Below are 18,748 nucleotides of genomic sequence, written 5' to 3' on the forward strand. Positions count from 1 at the left end.
TGTGACCCTGCCTGCCCCCAAGTGGCTTTCCTCGCCTGGATTCGGGATTCCAGAGTCCTGCTCCATCGCTCCGACCTTCGCTAAAGAGGAGGCACTCATGAGCCAACACTGAAAACACTGAAAGACTCATCCTTCCTCCCGAAGCGCTTTTGAACCCAAATGCGCTAGCACTGCGGGGAACTGGACTGCATCCGTCCTGGAGCAATGACGCGCTTTGGCCCCGCTTCGCCGGCCCTGGCTCCCGGCTCTGGAATCCTAGGCTCCGCTCTGGTGCCCCAACCAACCGCAATGCCCAGAATTGCATAGCCGGGAGCCAGGGCAGGCCAAGCGGGGCCAAAGAGCGCCATTTCTCCGGTACGGAGGCAGCCTAACTAGCTTCCCCCCAAACAGGGCCCTCCCTCCAGGGCTGCTCCCCTTGGCAGGGCGGGCTCTGCCAGTCCCATCCCCGCCAAGGCCGCGTCAGAGGCGAGAGCAGGAGGAGGAGGCCCCTCGGGTTGGTCGCCAGCCCTCCTTCCTCCTCCTCCTCCTCCTCCGGAGCCAGCGCCGCAGTCACGTCTCCCAGCCATTCCTCCCTGCCTGCCTGCCTGCCTCCTTCTGCCCGGGGAGGGTCCCTCTGCCTCCTCCTCCTGCTGCTGCTGCTGCCAGACGGCGCCGGGCTGAGTCTCTCTCTGGGCGAGGATGCTGGCCTCCGCGCAGGACAGGCCCGCCTCGCTGCCCTTGGCCTCCTCCCCTTCCCCGGTGGCTGCCTCCTCCGCCTGGCCAGCTGGCCCTCCCTCCCAGAAGCCCTGCTGCAGCCACGCCAAGGAGCCCGGCGCCCCGGTAAGGCCCTCGCTCCCTCGGCATCTGGGCGATGCCAGGCCGTCGCGGCCTCGTCCTCTTGGGGCAGGGAGGCAGGGGGAGAGGCCGGGAGGGCAGCGGGGAGGCAGACCCTTCCTCCTCCTCCTCCTCCTCCTCCTCCTTTTTCCAGGACCTCTCTAGGAGGAATCCCGAATCCTCCTCCATTTTGAGCAGGGCTGAGAAGAAGGCGCTTTCCTTTCCTGTTTCTAGGAGCCCTTTTAGCTTGTCGGTTTCTAGGAGGAATCCTCCCCCTGGAGCTAAGCCGGCCTTTCTCTTTCTTGATGCCTGTTTCTCGCTTGAGCTTTGTCTCGGATGTATTTATGATTTATTGACGGTGTTTAGAACCCGCCCTTCAGCCCCTAGAGGCGCTCGCTCAGAGCGGCTTACAGTTCTTATTCTTATGATTGTCATTTTTAATCCGGAGACTCCCTGCCCCTCAGCCTTGCAGTCTAAACAACCAAAGGAGAAGGGGATGGGGATGAGGGTGGAGGGCTTGGCTGGCCTCCTCCCTTGATTCTGCAAGATCGCTCCATTTTTCGCGGTGCCTGGGCCTCCTCTGGTCCAGACCTGGAAGAGAGCCTTCTGGGATGGAGGAGGAGGTAGGAGGAAAAGGAAAAGGAAGGTGGCGGTGGCTGGCCCCAGCTCCCAGGCCAGGATCCCCCGCCTTGCCTGGCTGCTGGAGGGCCAAGGCGGCTCCTCCAAGGAGTGACCCTGCAGCCGGGCGCCTTGCCCTTGCGGCCGCCCTCCCTCCCTCCCTCCCTCCCAAGGCCGCGCGCGCCTCAGGCCCTGCAGCCAGCCTCCCCAAGGCCTCGGCCGGCCGGCCTCGCCGCCTCCCTTCCTCCCTCAGCCTCTCCCTCCTCCTCCTTTTGGGAGCAGAAGCAGCCTTTTCCTTCATGGCGGGCATCTTCTTGTGCCTTGAACCCCCGTAAAGAACGGCTGCTTCCCTCCCTGGCCTCCGCTTTGTCGTCCCAGGGGGCCATTTCTTGTCGCTTAAGGGACGGAGGGAGAGAGGGAACGGATGGGGTTATTTTTATCTGGTAGGAATTTTACTACTCTTGTCAGTCGCCTCAATCCCGCTGGAGAGGCGGGATAAATAAACATTTATTATTATTATTATTATTATTGTTATTATTGTTATTATTATTAATTATTCCTGTTTAGCCCCTTTGCCAAGCAGGGGCCAAGGTGCCCTCGGACCCCTGGCAAAGGCCTAAGGCCAGGGAGAACTTCCTCATGGCCCCCTTGCCGGCTCCCGCCGAGGCCTGGCCTCCTCCTCTGCCCCCACACCTTCCTCCCTTCAGCTCTCCCTCCCTCCCTCCCTCCTGCCCTCCAAATGCCCTTGCCTGCCCTTGGGTCCCGCAGGAAGAAGGCGGAAGGGCTCATGAGGGGAGAATTGGAGCTCCTCAGGCTTTGCTGCTGCCCAATGGCTTCCAATGGGCTTAGAGAGTCAGGGGGAGCCATGTTGGCCATATCTCAAATCCAATAACATCCAAGCAATGATACCTTTATGAAGGCAACCAAAATGCACAATTACATGTCACAAGCTTCTTCATCAGGCAAATAGGAGGAAAAAATGGAAGATGTTAGTCCTAGGCCTGCATATTCCTGTTTCTGCTCTTAGTTCAGATGGTAGGGAGGGCTGTCTGCATGCTCGCACCTCTCCCTTCGGCCATGCGGTCACTGGTAGATTTTCAAAGTCAAGGAAATTTAATGTCCAGTTGAATTTCAAAGAGCCCCTGGGAGGCAAATGGACATTAAATTTCCTTGAATCTGAAAATCTACCAGTGGCCACATGACCAAAGGGAGAGGCGTTTGCCTGAGGAAGAAGCCAGGATGACATCAAAAGCTTACAGCATGTAATTGTGCATTTTGGTTGTCCCAATAAAGGTATCATTGTTTGGATGTTATTGGATTTGCAGGTTTTCAGATATTCGTTGTGGTTGTGTGCTGTGTCCAACTCGTGGCCATCCTAAGGTGAAGCTACCATGGCATTTTCTTGGCAAGTTTCTTCAGCACGTGGTTGCCATTGCCTTTCCCTGAGTCTGAGAAAGTGTGACTCACCCAAGGTCACCCAGTTTCAGTTCCTAGAAACCCCGGCCAGTGCAGCACGTAGTGAGGGATTACGGGATTAGTTCAAAAAAACAACGGAGAAGCAAAATTCTCCATTCTTGCTGTAGACCCTGAAACATCACTCCTTGACAAAATCTGAGGGGGGTGTGGTAAGCACTCAGTTCTACCTTTCTCCCCAAAGGCAGAATTGACTGCTCACTACACCAGCATCATATGAGGAAGGGGATACAGGAGAGAAGAGGAACATCAGAAGGGGGTTGCCATTGCCTTCCCCTGAGGCTGAGAGACTGGGACTTGCCCAAGGTCACTCATTCACTGTCCATGGCTGTGCTGGGATTCAAACCCGGATTTCCCAGTGTGCTAGTTCACTGCTCAGACTACATCACACTGGCTTCAGAGGTATCTAGAGGCAAAAAAAGGAACTAGATTTTCTAATAACATCTAAGGGCAAAATTCAGTAAATGTCGACCCAGTGATACTCATGGGAGAGCTAAAAGTTAAACCTCTCCCTTTCAAGTAGCTGGTGTTTAAAAGTGCATCCTTTTGGCTGGATCACACTTGAAATGTTTAATATATCACGAAAAACAACGGTGGAGGAATCTTCTTCACTGTTCGGTGGACATGGTCAAGATTAAAATTAGGTCCCTTCATATTCCATTAGCTGGAATGTGAAAGACTTTGGATGTCAGTGTTATGCAAAATGATCTGATCATATCTCAGATTATTTGGCAGTGCATTTGATTTGTGTGAGCACAAGCAATTAAAGTTGGGTGTATTCGTCGCCTTGGGCGATAGGTTGGTGTCATTCATAACCAGTAGATTGCTGAAGCTGACAGAGTTTTACCATCTGTGTTGATCTAGAAAAATGACAAACCCTTAAAGTCTGTTTTCCCCCTCCACTTGCATTCTATTCCTTTTTGCGTGTAACAGTGAGAAAAAATAGTTAGCCACTAGCACAGATTTAGATCAGTTCGCCTTCACATGTCAATGAATAAAACAGGTGGATGCTTTGAAACTATGCTTTGATATTCAGCAGTCGTGACACATGCCATCAAGTTCCTGTCATACTTTAAAAACGAACTTGTGTGACTAGAAAGTGCATAGTTGTTCAGATAGCTATAGTGTGCCCCCAGTATTTGATTCAGGATGTGAAATGCATTCCCAAACTTACACAAAGATAATTTTAGGATGACTCCTTGTTCTTGTGAGAAGCAGGACATTTTCTTTTATTATCAATTGAAGGGAAATTACTTGCTTCTCAATCAGTTACAATTACAAGTAGTTAAGACAAAATTTAATAATTCATTTGTGTGCATCCTTCAGTGAAATAACATGTTCAGTTAGTTGTACTGAATCAATGTTTACCCAAATGGACATGGAACCAAAGTAATGTGAGTGAGTGAAACTGGAGCCACTTAACTTATATCTCAGCAAAAGAGAGTTAAACTGCTGATATATTTATAACTCTCTTTAGGTATGCATCCTAAAAAAAGGTTTTTGTTCTGGTGTAGTCATTTTTTTTGTTAAATATAAGGGATGTATATGATATTATCTTTACATTATTCCCAATATTGCAGTAAAAGAAATGTCCACATAAAGCTTTGAATGAGTTTGAATATGATGTTTAAACCAAAAATGCTATATTGGGTAACATTATTCAGAGCTTTGGAAAAATTTCCTGAAAAAATCCCAGTTCTATTTATTCCAGAAAACGTACATTGCTGACAGTATGAAAATTGGAGTGGTCAGAAAAATACTATAGCCTACTCAGCCACACGTGTTTTCGCCTCACCTCCTTCCATCTTTCCTTCTTCCCCTCCCCTGTCTCTGCCACTCCAGCTGTCACTCACCAGAAGCCCATGTGTCTCCAAAATATGTGGCTTCCCAGCTACTGATCTTGGCTTCCAGACAAGTGTCCTATTTGCATTTTACATTTATTTCCATTGACAGATTCTGATCTCTGTGGGAAGTAACACTGAGGCTATTGTTTTTTGTTTGCTTCATTTGGACTAGTTACTGCTCTTTCAGTAAAAGCACTCACTGGAGTGGAGATTTCCTTTCCTTTTAATGCATGTCTCATGTTGGGGTAATCCACTCCAGGATTCCCTGTTCAATATGAATCCCAGTAGAATTAGAAAATTCTATAGCATAAAGTAAGCTACACATTTTAGGAGATGCTTAGAGGCAAACTAAGAAGTACTGTAGAAAACTTAATTTTTAAAAACCATGTTATAAATTCTGGAAGAAACACATCTGTCTTTTTTTTCTTTTAAAATGTTATTGAAAACAAAATTCAATAGAATGTAAAATTTACAAACAGTAATTATTTCTTAACAAAACATATAACAAATACACATTCATGCATTTTTTGCTAGCCTTCAAGTTAAAGTGTCATTCAGTTTTCTCTCTTTTCAGACTTTGACTCCTTCCAAAATTCAATTGCAGAATATTCCCCTAATTAAATAGTTTTATGTGGATACAGATTAATTGGGACTTTCCTCCTGGTAGGTGTGCTTAGGATAGCATAGCAGTTTCAGCTTGATTGACTATTCAGTGACCCAAGTGTGCTTCTTAGTAGTAAAGACAGAGTTATATACCTAGGGCCCAAACAGGCCAAAATAAAGCTGCTTTGGGTCACTTTGGAGGTATGCCGTTTAAACAACGCATGCGTCCTTAGGGGCTGGATGCTGCATCAAAGCCATGCTCCAATACTAAGGAGTGGAGCACAGCTTTGGCACAGCTTCTGGCCTCTTAAGATGCGTGTGTCATTTAAATTGCATACCTCCAAAGTGACCCGAAAAGCTTTATTTTGGCCTGTCTGTCTGGGCCCTTAGTTACTTAATGGAATTTAAAAGTCATTGCTGAAACTTCAAGCAAGTTATGTGTCATTTTATGATATTGTGTGGGAGTTGATATTTTACGAAGAAAATTCTGTCCCCAGTATATTAATTTAATAACTTCTGATGTTCCTCTTCTCTCCCATATTCTCTTCCTCATATGATGCTGATGTAGTAAGCTGTCAATTCTTCCTTTGAGGAGAGAGATAGAACTGGCTGTTTACCACACCACCATCAGATTTTGTCAAGGAGTGATGTTTCCGGGTCTAGAGCAAAAATGGAGAATCTTGCTTCTTCAGATTTGTGGACTATAAATCCCATAATCTGCCACTATATATCTCATGGGCTGGGGCTTCTAGGAACTAAAATTTAAAACATCTGGAGGACCAAAGCTTCTCCATCTCCAAAGTAGTGAGCAGACAAAGAAACCCCTAAAATTCCCTGTGAAGTTTCCATACTAAAACAATCCAGTGAGCCATGCATTCATTTGCTCTTCTATTAGCTTGGGAGAGTAGGGCTTGGGTGCAGGCTGTTCCATATCAGAGTTCATTAAATGGACAAGTAAGAGATGGACAGAGGTCAAGGATTGATGGTAGCTATTAAAGATGGGATAATCAGGACTTAGGTGAGGGGGGAAGGTAAGGGTTAGGGCTGGGTCTTGAGGAAAGATTTAAAGCATATCTCTCTGTGGGTAAGTAATGTTTTGATGGCTGTAAAGGAAGGCTGCTCCACTATAAAATATGAGGCATCTGATAGCCACTTGACAGAGAATTGAACAAATCCCCATTCACAGAGTGAGAGAAGCTGGTTTGGGCAAAACTGGAATGTGTTTAACAAGTTAGCACATGTAAAGTTTGTTCATCAGTGGGAAATGTGTCTAATTGGAGACTTAGACTTGTAAAATGCAAACTTTGCTTAGCAAATCAAATCCTCCTTTTTGCCAGCTCTTCTGTACTGATGGGTCCGGCCTCATGGGGAGCATCACTTCATTTGTTATAACAGTGCAGTCTCTCTGCTCGTGGTGTACAGACTGTATCTGGAATTTGTGGAGCAGGGCCAAACATATCTTAGTACTCAATGAGATTTGTACATTCTCACTGAGATTTGTTGCTGACAACAAAATGTCCTTTGCCATCCGAACACGAATGTACATTTTTAAACATACTCCTTCTAGTTTAGATTGCTGTGTCAGCATATTCTGAAAGAACAACAATATGTGTTATCCTTCCACTATATGTGAAGAAACTGTGTAAATTTCTTACATATGTTCCTTTTTAAAATCTTGAGGTTTTACTAATGGAACTGTGCCAGATTTTTAAATAAAATTACCAACTTGGTAATCCTCCCAGCTAGAAATACTGCACTAGAAATACTAGAAAAAATGTTTAATTTCTTCTACTGGTACCAACTTCGTAAATAGTCAAAAGCAGTAGATGCTCCAGGGGTGGATGCCACCATTAGAGTCAATGAACAAAATTAAGATGAACAAAATTAAAAGAATTAATTATAAAAGAAACACTCATTTCTTTCTCTGTTTTTTATTGATAATCCTTGGTAATATAGAATATATAGGTAATATAGAATAGTGTGATTTGCCCAAAGTCATCTAGTAGGTTCCCATGGCTGAAGGGAGATTTGAACCCTCATCTCCCAGAGTGCTAGTCTAGTGCTCAAGCCTCTATATCACCAACACTCTCTAAAAAGTGTGATAGGACTGAATAATTGCAGGAAAATTGGTTTTATTTTTATGCCTTTGCCTTTCATAAGATAGAAAACACATGCTTTCAAGTCCTTATCTGAGTTTCAGAATCATGAGAAGACACTAGCCTGAGTAATGCTTTCTGTCAGTGTTGCTATGGCAAGAGGTCTTAACTCTGACTTGCATTTTTGTCCTGCTATTTCAGTCTTGGCTGTCCTTCAACAAGATTGAGTCATGTGATCAACTTCATCGTCTACAAAGCTGCGACTCAAGATACCGACATTCAGTTTCACATGTGACTTGGCTAGGGTTCACATTCAGAGATCTCTGATCTCTGCCTAGTTTGATTTTAGTTCCTGCTTCATTTAACTCCCTCCCAATAATTGTATACTGTTGAGACTGATGGATTTTTCTTACGCTGAATTTTAGATCAGCTCTTGCAGAAAGGAATTTGTTTTTCAATGCAGAAAGGTTAACCTGAGTACATAGTGGTCAGTGCTTTTGAAGGTTCTTTGCATCAAACAGTGAGGAGACAAGCTCTGTGTGCTCTGAGATGGTCAACTGTTTATTCAGTATTTTTTTTAAAAGCCCTTTTTTTGGGGGGGGGCATTATCAGTCAATGAACCAATATACTCAATAAACAGTTGACCATCTCATAGCAGGTGGAACTTGTCTCCTCACTGCTTTCTGCTTTTCAACATGCTTTTCAGTATTTGCTTTGCTTCTCTGCATCTGACAGAGATAGTTGAATCCTGTCAGTTTGTTTTTCTCAGTTTCTTAGTTTTCCCACCTGCATTTCATTCCATCTTGTTTATGTCTCTATATAGGACTTTACAAAAATCTATATGAAAATGTGTATACATTTTTGTACCCATTTCTCCTGATACATAGTCGTCTCTCTAGATTTGTGGGGATCCTTTCTGAGACCTCCCACGGATTCAAAATTTTGCCATGTGGTGCTCGGGGCCCGGCGTGTGCATGTCCTGTCCCCCACCACTGCAGGCAATGGGTATGTGCTTGCTTCCCATCTCATTACTGTCACTGTGTGATTGGCTCAGCTGAACTGGCTACAAGGCAATGGGAGCAAGATGGGAAGCAAGCAGGCAGGCGCCCCTGCTTCCCATCTCGTCTCTGTGATTGGCTGAGCTGAGCCAGCTACAAAGCAATGGGGATGAGATAGTAAGCAGGGGTGCCTGCCCACTTGCTTCTCATCTCTCCTCATTGCTTTGTAGCTGGCTCAGCTCAGCCAATCACAAGGTGACAGGGACGAGATGAGAAACAAGCAAGCACCTATTGGGTGCAGTGGAGGGGGGCAGGATGTGCGCACACTGGGCCCTGAGTGCCACTGGGAAGGCGAAGTTCCATGGTGGACAGGCAGGTTACAGGTCCCAGAGGCCCCCGCTCCCTGCCTCACTCCCACTGGACTGAAAGAAGGCCCCCTCCCAGCCCCTGAGGCCATTCTAGGTGAGGGAGGGGGAAGAAGGAGGTAAGGAAGGAGGGGAGGGAGGAGATGGAAAAGGAGTGTATGGGAGGGAGGAGGAGGAGTGAAAGTGGCAGCGAATTGTGAGTTCCAAAGCCGTGAATCTGGAGGGACAACTGTACATGTTTTTGTAAGAAGCTTTGCCAAATGTATACAATCCATCTTTTTAACAATCCATCTATCTTTGCATTTTATTTTTCTGCTTCTCCTGAATAGACACATTTTTATCTGCAATATTTGCAACCTTCCCTTAATATATGAAATTTTGTATGGATCGCTTTGTTCGGAGAACTGTACAGCAAAATTTTGAGGCGTGCAAGTAATATTTGCAACCTAGTTCACATACTGATTCAGGAAATGCTGCTTTCTTAAGTTGGTGTCTCAGTACAAGCCCAAACAAAATTTTCCCATGCCTAATTCAGGCCACAGTCATATACACAATTAATTGTGAGAAAATACATCATGGAGTAGTAGTTTGAGTGCTGGACTAGGACATCAGGCTCTGATTCTCTGCTGGGCTATAAAAACACACTGGGTGACCTTGGGCAAGCCATCCCCTCTCAGCCTCAGAAAACCCCATGATTGGAGACCTAAGGGTCTCCAAGTTGGAAGCAACTTGAAAGCACACAGCAGCAATAACAACAAATACAACTGAACTCAGTAGGGTTTGCTTCTGACATACACAGTATTGTACTGTGAGAGTTGCAGAATAGCTTTTAATGTGTCTTAATTTTGGTAATGGCATAAGATGGGATTTAGGTATCTTCCACAGTTCTACAGAGTGATAGTTTAGGCTGCTGCATTGAGGTGGCATGTCCAGCTGTTGCTGAAATTGCCATATTGTGATAGCTTGCTCAGAAAAAAAAACTTTTAGTGGTTCTTGGGCACTTTGGACCCTTTAGTTCTATCTGGTTTTACAATAAATTATCAAGATGCTTGAATCACTTTGAGATGGGCAGAAAAATCTCATCAAACTGGATGTCAAATCCCTTGATGAGTAACATGAAATATTGGTTCAAAATGCTGGAAGCTCTTCCACATGTTGTTTTCTCTAGCTTACCCAAGGGGTCTGTTTGCTTAAGAAAATAGAGTAATGCTGAAGGAGGCTTCTTGCAGACCCGTGGAGATGAGCTCCTCCCTACTACTTGGAATTTCTGCTTTTTGGGCAGAGGCAGCTCAGGGAAGTGAATCTGGAGTTCTGAGAGGTTCCTTTGACATACAATGTTAATGCAAGTGAGGGCCTTTTGTGAGATTCTGCTTTCTTGGTTTTCTTTGTACATTTAATTAGTGAAACTCTTTAACCTTTCAAACTGACACATGAAACTCACTAGGTGATCTTGGGGCATTTATACTCCTTAAACCTCACTTTCCTCACAGGGTTGTTGTGAGGACAAAGGGGTACAGGAGACCCATCTGTGTCACTTGAGCTTATTAGAGGAAAGGATGGGTATAAAATATAACAAATAAATAAACCTGAGATGTGTTGAGTATAGGATTCTTAGAAAGACATAAGGACCAGAGGTTGGAAAAGTTTCTTTCTTTTTTTATTATAGCTCCCAGAATCCAACAGCCTAAGCCTTGTAAAAAATCATAGTCTGAAAAATTATAGTTCTGAAAAGCACATCAGAAGGTTGCATGGTTCTGCCTGGCCCACCAATCTTGCCATCCACCAAAGGTATGTTTAATTGAGCACCACTGATTTTAATGTTACAGAGAAGGGTAGGAAGCTGGAACAGCCTTCAGGAATAACCTAAGGAGATGGTCACAAAATATCTTCCAGGGATTGGTTTGTTTCTCTATTTCTCTCTGTTTCTCTCTTGACTGCAACAGTAACTGATTGTGCTTCTTTGTAGCATATTTTAAATGAATGCTTCAAGCTGCACTTCAGTTCAAGCTCCAGAAGAGAGACTCTTGACTTATAGTGTCCAGCTCTAGTATCCACCAGCTTGCAGCATTTAGTGCTTCAGGCTGGAAACAGCTGTTACGTTACCTGACATCCTTGTGTTGGTATTACTTTGGTTAAAAACAATTTGTTTCTGATTCAGATGTTCAGTAAAGGCAAGGCCTTTAGAAGATAAAGTGCATCCCCAGCATCTGTTGTTTGAGAAAGAGAGAGCTAGAGCTGATGGCAAGAGAAATTAAGAGATATAAAATTTGTTGGACCTGCTAATTAATCTGCTGGTCCTTTAAAAATGAGGATGGAATCTTTAGTGTTTACAGTAAACTGCATCACATTATGTGAAGTGAAACCCAGTCAAGACCTATCCCATGTTCATCAGGATAAGAAGTGAAAAAACTAGGACTCACTAGTTGTACCCTCCTAGGCTGTTATGTCCCAGCACTGGGAAACCAGTCTAGAAAAGGCTGCTTAAACTGGGCACATCAGACATGTAGAGCAAAGACTTTCTTATTTTGCTATGCCCTGGGTATGTGGCCTTTTGGGGGGTGTATTTTTTTCCCCAATGGGTACTTTGGGTTTCCAGACTATTGATGGTGATGGTCATAATGATGTTAATTCTCATGCTGAAGATTTTTTACTATTACAGACTATTTATGATGGTAATGCATGATGTTTTTATTTATTCCATCCTTTTAAATTTATTTAAATTAAAATGAATGTTGAAACCCTTAAACATTTAAATATTTCAATATTTTGAGTAATATTTTAAGTGTAGGTTTTTTATTGGCCTACATTTCTTGTGTTTACCAGCTGGAAAAAGAGGATTAAAATGAATAAATAAATGATGCAGTATTATTTCCTTATGAAAGCCAGCGTGGCATAGCAGTTTGAGTGTTGGACTACAATTCTGGAGACCAGGGTTCACTTCCCAGCTCAGCCATGAAACCCACTGGGTGACCTTGGGCAAGTCACATGCTCTCAGCTTCAGGGGATGGCAATGGAAAACTTCCTTTGAACAAATCTTGCCAAGAAAATCTCATGATAGATTCACCTTGGGTTCACCATAAGTCAGAAAGGCATACAACCATAGCAACACAATTCTTCCCTTATGGAAAGATTTATGAGAGGTTAAAATATAAAAGCTATGACTTTAGTATGGAGTGAAGTGTTATATCGTACTAGTGCTGCATCCACTCTGCAGAATAATACAGTCTGACACAATTTTAACTGCTGTGGCTGAGTGCTATGGAATCCTGGGAACTGTAGTTTTGTGAAACATTTATCCATCTCAGTCAGAAAGCTTTGGTGCCACAACAATTCCATTAGTTGAGCCATGATGATCTAGTATTGCAGTGGTTTTAAGCAACTTGACTCTAAGGGTTGTTATATAATAACCAAGCATAAATAATATCTGTGCCCTAACTCTAAAAAGATATTGTAAATTGAGTTATGGTTAATTAATGGCTGGATTTCTGCAGTAATAAAATACTTATGCTGTGCTATTTGGATTAGTAACAAAAGGATAATCCTTGCTTTCCTCTTTTCTTTTGGCAGAAAATGGCGGTTCCCCCTGCTTATGCTGACCTAGGAAAATCAGCTCGAGACATCTTCACCAAGGGATATGGTAAATATTACCAAAAGGAAATCCGTGTCTTTTCCGGGTTTTCTGCATTGTTGTTTTATATGATTTTACACAAATGTTGTTGCAGTTCCTGGAAGGCATTAAAGCACACAGTTGAAGTACATGGATCAAGCTCGAATAGGTCTTTCAGACACTTGGACAACGTTTAGTTCTGGATGAAGTCCCATGGGAGTAAATCCCATTGAACAAAATCACACTAGCTTCCAACTAAATACATGGATGACTCCATTGTCAGTCTGCATTCATCGATATGGCTCATTTTAAAAAAGATAAATTGCAGTAGAGACGTATAAACAGTTCTCAGTTCTAGCTCCCAACTTCTGTAAGGCTTTCTGTTCTACAACAGGCTGTACTTCTGGAGATAATCAATATGCAAAGGGATCTAGTATTACTTCTAAGACTTAACTGTGTACAGTTAATCTTAAGGTTTCTATAAGATCCCTTTGCATTTTGATATTCTAGACAAACACAGCTATGGCTCTGAATTCTGGAGGCAATGTCACTTAAAAAACAAACAAACAACCCAATTGCCAGTGGTAGGGATAAAGCAAATTTTGCTTTTGCTACCTTTCTTGTTTTTATTTATTTTTAGTATTAATTTATTGAAATTTTAGGAGGGTCATGCCTTGAAGTAGAGAATCTGTTTCTGGATACCACTTTTAACATTTGAAATTCTGGACAGACAAATACTTAACGGGTTCCATTTGGATAGCTTTTAATATTTTTCCCCTGTTGGTTTCCTTTTGAAATGGAATGATTTAGTAAAGATTTCCCTAAGCTGGCACTCTCTGGATAGATTAGGCTACCATTCCCATCATAACATTCTGTACTGGGTAGGAATGATGGAATTTATGGATTAACACACCTGGAGGACACCACTCTGGGGAAGACTGGTCCAGTGGTTTCAGGAACCAGATAGTATATTTATTGCTCAGTTATAAGATCTCACATTTATTTATTTATTTATTTCTCCACTTTTCTCTTAGAATGGGATCTAAGGGAGAATACAACATTTTAAAAGTGCGGTTTACTCAGACTCAATTAACAGCTTCAATTCTAGTTGTTGACAGCCTGAATAATGTACCCTGCCACTTTCCTCTGCATCTGGTGGCAGGGAAGAGAGCCAACAAAACTAGAACTGTATGATATGGATAGGCTGATGCATTTGGGATTTTCTTTTTCAGTTTTTACCCTACCAGCACGACTTCCACCAAGAGACTTTATGTGGCAATTATTTATATTATTAATCTGGGACTGAGCTGTTCTTGATCAGTAACTTGTAATATAGTCCTCTTTTTGACTGTGGAAACTGCTTATGCTTTCATTGCAGATTAAAAATGCAGTCCTTTGACATATCTTGTGAAATTCTGTTTCTCCTGATGTTCACCAGGTCCCATTATTGTAGATCTGCAAGTGAGCCTTAGAGACCTCCCTGTTTTTATCTTTAACATTTTTACTTTTAGTTAGGACCCTGCTGGGGCCATAGCATACATGCTTTTAATACTGATCTTATTAATACTCCTATTGTAATGTATGCCATACTTTATGGTTTTATATCTAGTACACCACTTGGGGAAGATTTATTCTAGATACCAGCTTTTAAGTCTTTTGATTCAATAAGTCAGCAATGTGTGTCTGCTCTTAAAGTAAGTCCCATTGATTTCAGGAAGCACTGGTACCTCCAAGAAAAGTTTGGAAGAAACTAGTTAAAACAAGTAGTTATAGATAACTAGTAATTTCAGTCAATTCATTTTACAGAATAACAATAGCATCACATCATTACATTTCATCAGTAATGTAATGAGAGGTATTTTCTTTTGTAGTGTAATTGTAACCTTTTAGTTACTGTTATTCTCCTTACGGAATAGTGGAAGTGGAGAGAGATCATATGGTTCAAGAGCTCCTTCTGCTGCCCTGTGCTGTGTGTTTTATAGGTGCCGAGGCTGGGATAAGAATAGGAGGAGAATCTTAATTCTACCATAGGCAAACTTTAGCATTAGGTTGTGTTTTTAAAAGTTCCTTTTTTAAAAAACAAGAAAATTTTATAAATGATTAAACATTTTGTGTAACTGATTAGAGTTTTTTTTAAAGTAACATTCTAAGAGCCAGCTGCCTTAGTTAATGGGGAGTCTGTGTAAGAGTGCCTTATCGTTGAGATGTAACGACTTCTTTACCCTAACAGAGTACAGCCAGCCATTCATATCCACTTATTCTGCATCCATGGATACAACCATCCATGGCTTGAAAATATTTTTTTAAAAATCCAAAAAGCAAGCCTTGATCTTGCCATTTTATATAAGTGATACCATTTTGTCACAACATTGTGAGCATCTACAGATTTTGATATACATTGGGGGGGGGGGTGTTCCTGGAACCAAACCCAGTGGATACTGTGGGCACATATTAAAAAGTTACCAGACTTCTTCTATGCATTCCCACTGGCTGGGCCCTTCACTTAGTGCCATCCAATAATTCCAGTGACCCCTCTCTGTATGACAAGACAAGCAAAAAGGAAATGTAAGACCAGATTCTCAGGATTGAGAACAAACCAACAGAATCAGAAAACAAGTAAAACTTATATAAATATTTTGTAAATATTTTAACAAGATCAATTTATAACAAATCCACATAGAAAGTCAGTGATCTGTAATAAATTCATGATCAATACAGTTATGTAATAATATGAAAGGAATAATACTATACATGGGAGTGTCAGTTTTATATACTTTATATGCTCATGTATAAATTGGAAAATGTCTTCCAAAAATTTACCCCAAAAACCTGGGTTGACTTATACATGGGTCAATACAGTACCCCCCCCCCCCCCCCGGGATACCAAAAACTGCTGGACTTCAAGTCTTCTTGTGCCTAGTGGCTGCACCACCATTAGGGACAATGGGATTTCAGGTAAGCCCCCAGTTACAGGGGGCTTATAAGGATAGCGGGGGCTGTCCCTAATGGTGAAGTGGCTGCATGCATTGGGGCTCAAAGTGGGAGACTCAAAGCGGCTCACAGTTTTAAAAAAAGAGGCAAATAAAATACAGGGACTGTAAAGAATTGGGTGGGGGGGATAAATAAAAGAGACTCAACAGATCAGTCCTCCATTCTGTGGTGCCTAGTCCTCCTCGGAAGGAGAAACGGGTTCAAATGGGCACAAGGGTTTCAGGAGGGAGAGGGATACTATTTCAGAGAGGTCATCACAGATGCCGTTCCCTGCTCAGTCTCTCTTTTTACGGGCTTCTCTCTCTCTCTCTCTCCCTCCTGGTACTCAAACAATGTACTCTTCGGCCAGTGCAAGTTCAGGGCAGAATTATCTTAATAGCTTTGTCCCTCCAGGTGGCCTTTCTGTGGCTACTTTAAACCAGATCCTGGCACCCAGTCATTGCCTTCTGTTTGGGCCCGATCTGGTTTAAAGCAGCCCCTTCTTCCTCTTCTTCTCATTACCCAGTAATGAAAGCTAGCTGTGCATTGTATGGGGAAACTAAAAACTATATCAACAAAACAACAAAGAGTGGTTAATACAAGGTAAAATAAAACCAAGATAAAAGGATAAACCAGCTAAAAAGGGTAGGAAGAGCACCACATGAAAAACAAGATGAAAAACTAATAGCAGAATCAAACAGTGGGAGAAAAAAAAATTAAAAATCTAGTACAAATGAAAAGCCAGTTCTTAAATCTTTGGAAGGGGAAAAAAGCCACACTAGGCCTTTTTCATCCTCATAATACGGTTGCCCCCTGGAACTCGTGGGTTATTCATTCTGGACCCCCCACAAATTCCAAATCTTGTGCATATTCAAGCCCCATAAGCTTGAATGGGGTACGTGCATGCGGGGTGTGCCAGATTAAGGTTAATGGCAGCCGCCCCTCCGTGGATTTTTAAGTCTGTGGATTTCAAGTCCATGGACTTGGAGAGGTGATTGTATATAAGAATTAAATCAGTATTTTAAATCAGGCTTTGTAATGGCCTTGCAACCAGTGCTTCTGGCAAAGTACTGGCATAATATTACTGTAATTACCAGTGCTAGTTAATTTCTTAGCAAGGCAGACAGGGTGTGTGGTTACCATTCAGTCTAGTTGTTCTGTTTTGGACTGGATGAAGTTTCTGGACCATTTTCTAAGGCATTCCTATAGATAGCACAATGCAGAAATGCAAACAGAAGGATACCAGAATGTGAGCACTTGTCATAACTTTGTAGAGCTAATATTGTCCAGGTAGATAATTACTCTATTGATAAAAGATGTTTGGGATCATTAAAACTACCTGTTGACTTTAGTGACTATGATAGATCTCAAAGAAACACTGGACACAGTATTTTATGTAGAATGAGCAATTTGTGGCTTCCCCTGAACTAGATTTGATGCTAGACTGATGAGAAGTGTTAGTTCAACAACATCTGAAGAATGGTGGCTGCCATGTTAGTAGGGTGTTAAGTCTGGGAATGGCTTGGCAACCAAAGTATTGCCCCACAGAGCAAATCCCCATAAGGCCAGCATTTTGGGTAGCTCTCTTAGCTCCCTTTGACTAAAACTTAAATTGTCTTGCTACCATGGAAGCCACCATTGTATCTAGAGGACCGCAAACTGCCTATCTCTAGGTTTTTGGCAATGCAGTCCCTTTCAAAATAGAATGAATGCCACTTAAGGGGGCAAGCTGAACCACCAATATCCAATACTGGGGTTTTCAGTTTACGTTATCCAAGTATTGCCCCACAGAGCACATTTATTACTATGTCCATAGTATTAGTTTTGCAGCAAAATGTATTTTATGTGAATAAGTGGAGATTACCAGGTTTAAATGTTTGCTGCAAAAAAGGTAAGGTGGAGAAGCATTAAAATGCATGTAAGTCTTGCCGTGAAGAACATCAAGTTTTATAAAGGATAAATCAGAAAAATTACTTCCCCTCTAAATAGGCACTAACACATTTTTTTTCTTTTTTAAGGGTTTGGCTTAATAAAGTTGGATTTGAAAACCAAATCTGAAAATGGTCTGGTAAGTAAAAGGAAAATAAGAACTTTTTCAGTGGATATATGGAAGAATTTTAAAAAAATGGAAGCTTTGATTTCTTCTTTGCTATTATCATTTTGAATACAATATGTAGAACCCTGCACACATTTCATCTTGTAATAATCTAGCTCATCAGTGTGTCTCAGTTATTTCCAGGCTGTATAGGGTAGACATCATACCACCACCATTAAATATTTCAAGGGAGGGATAGTTTGTCATATTATCTCATCCTCCAAGGAAAGAGATGGCAAATTATATCCCAACAGGCTGCATGTTGCCCTGAGATTCCATTTTAGCAGCCTCTGAAGTTCTTCAGTAGTTCTCCAAAACTGTCATGTGGCTCTTTGCCTGGGGCCTCAAGAGAGGTCTCCTTCATAGACAGATCCTCCTTCCTTGACAGAGCCCATGAAGAACTCTTGGCTGATGCCTGGAACAGGTGTTGGAGGGGAAAGGTAAAGTTGCTGGGGATGGAGCTTCCAGGCACCTGTGTGTGTATGTGCCTTCAAGTTGCCTGTTGATTTATGGCAACCCCATGAATTTCACAGCGTTTTCTTAGGCAAGGAATATTCAGATGTCATTTGCTTCCTTTGAAATACAGCCTACAGGACCTGATATTCATCGGTGTTCCCCCATCCAAGTACTAACCAGGACTGACTTGGCTTAGCTTCTAATATCAGAGGGGATCTGGGGCTTTTAGGATATTTAGACCCATTTTGCAAGCATGTTGCTATTTAAATGGCAAAAGGAATCTGGTGGAGAGGGGAGCAGTTAGCATGGTTGAGTGGAACAGACTTGACTTATGCTTCTTGGTCTATTTCAGCTTGTTGAATGTTGTTTGATTTGCTTGTGTAAAACAGGAGGTTACTAGTTTTATTTCACCTTATTTGACCTTTGGGAGTTGCCTCTCATCAAACCAAGTATGTGTTTGGATGGAAGGGGTGCTGTGAAATAGAGCAAAAGTGCAAAATGAACCTGGATAAATATGATCAAATATGGCTATGATCCATTTTAGAACATACCCTGCAGCAGTAAGAGTGGCAAGATATCTTGGTATAATACAACACAATCCTGTCCAGGGGGGTTGCTTCTAGGTAGTCAAGGGACTATTATACTCTATGCTCTGGAATAGTGAGGAAGAATCCTTAGACATCTGTATGAATTTGTAAACATTTTGCTGAGAAAATTGCCCATACCTGTTCTGGCATGAGATCCACATTACGAGTAGATTCTGCAGAACCAGATAAACTTCGCTTTAATGGTTAAATTTTAGAATGAGTA

The 18,748-nt window shown here is 42.4% G+C and overlaps 1 protein-coding gene across 3 annotated transcripts in view; it reads left to right on the forward strand.

Moving 5' to 3' along the window:
- The first annotated feature begins 539 nt into the window (after positions 1–539).
- The window catches only part of VDAC1 (voltage dependent anion channel 1), a 29,493-nt gene continuing 11,284 nt past the window's right edge, over positions 540–18,748 (forward strand). Inside the window, exons 1-3 of one of the 3 annotated variants that reach the window (XM_089530268.1) lie at positions 540–819; positions 12,378–12,447; positions 17,406–17,455. In XM_089530268.1, coding sequence (XP_089386394.1) covers positions 679–819; positions 12,378–12,447; positions 17,406–17,455 — 261 coding nt within the window. In that variant the 5' untranslated portion in view covers positions 540–678. Of the gene's footprint in view, positions 820–1,778; positions 1,875–10,503; positions 10,599–12,377; positions 12,448–17,405; positions 17,456–18,748 lie in introns of those variants that run through there. The other 2 variants (XM_089530276.1, XM_089530286.1) reach the window with 2 other exon arrangements.

Source organism: Sceloporus occidentalis, unplaced genomic scaffold, assembly GCF_023333645.1.
Source record: "Sceloporus occidentalis isolate IW3139 unplaced genomic scaffold, rSceOcc1.0.p SCAF_1, whole genome shotgun sequence".
NCBI lineage: Eukaryota > Metazoa > Chordata > Lepidosauria > Squamata > Phrynosomatidae > Sceloporus > Sceloporus occidentalis.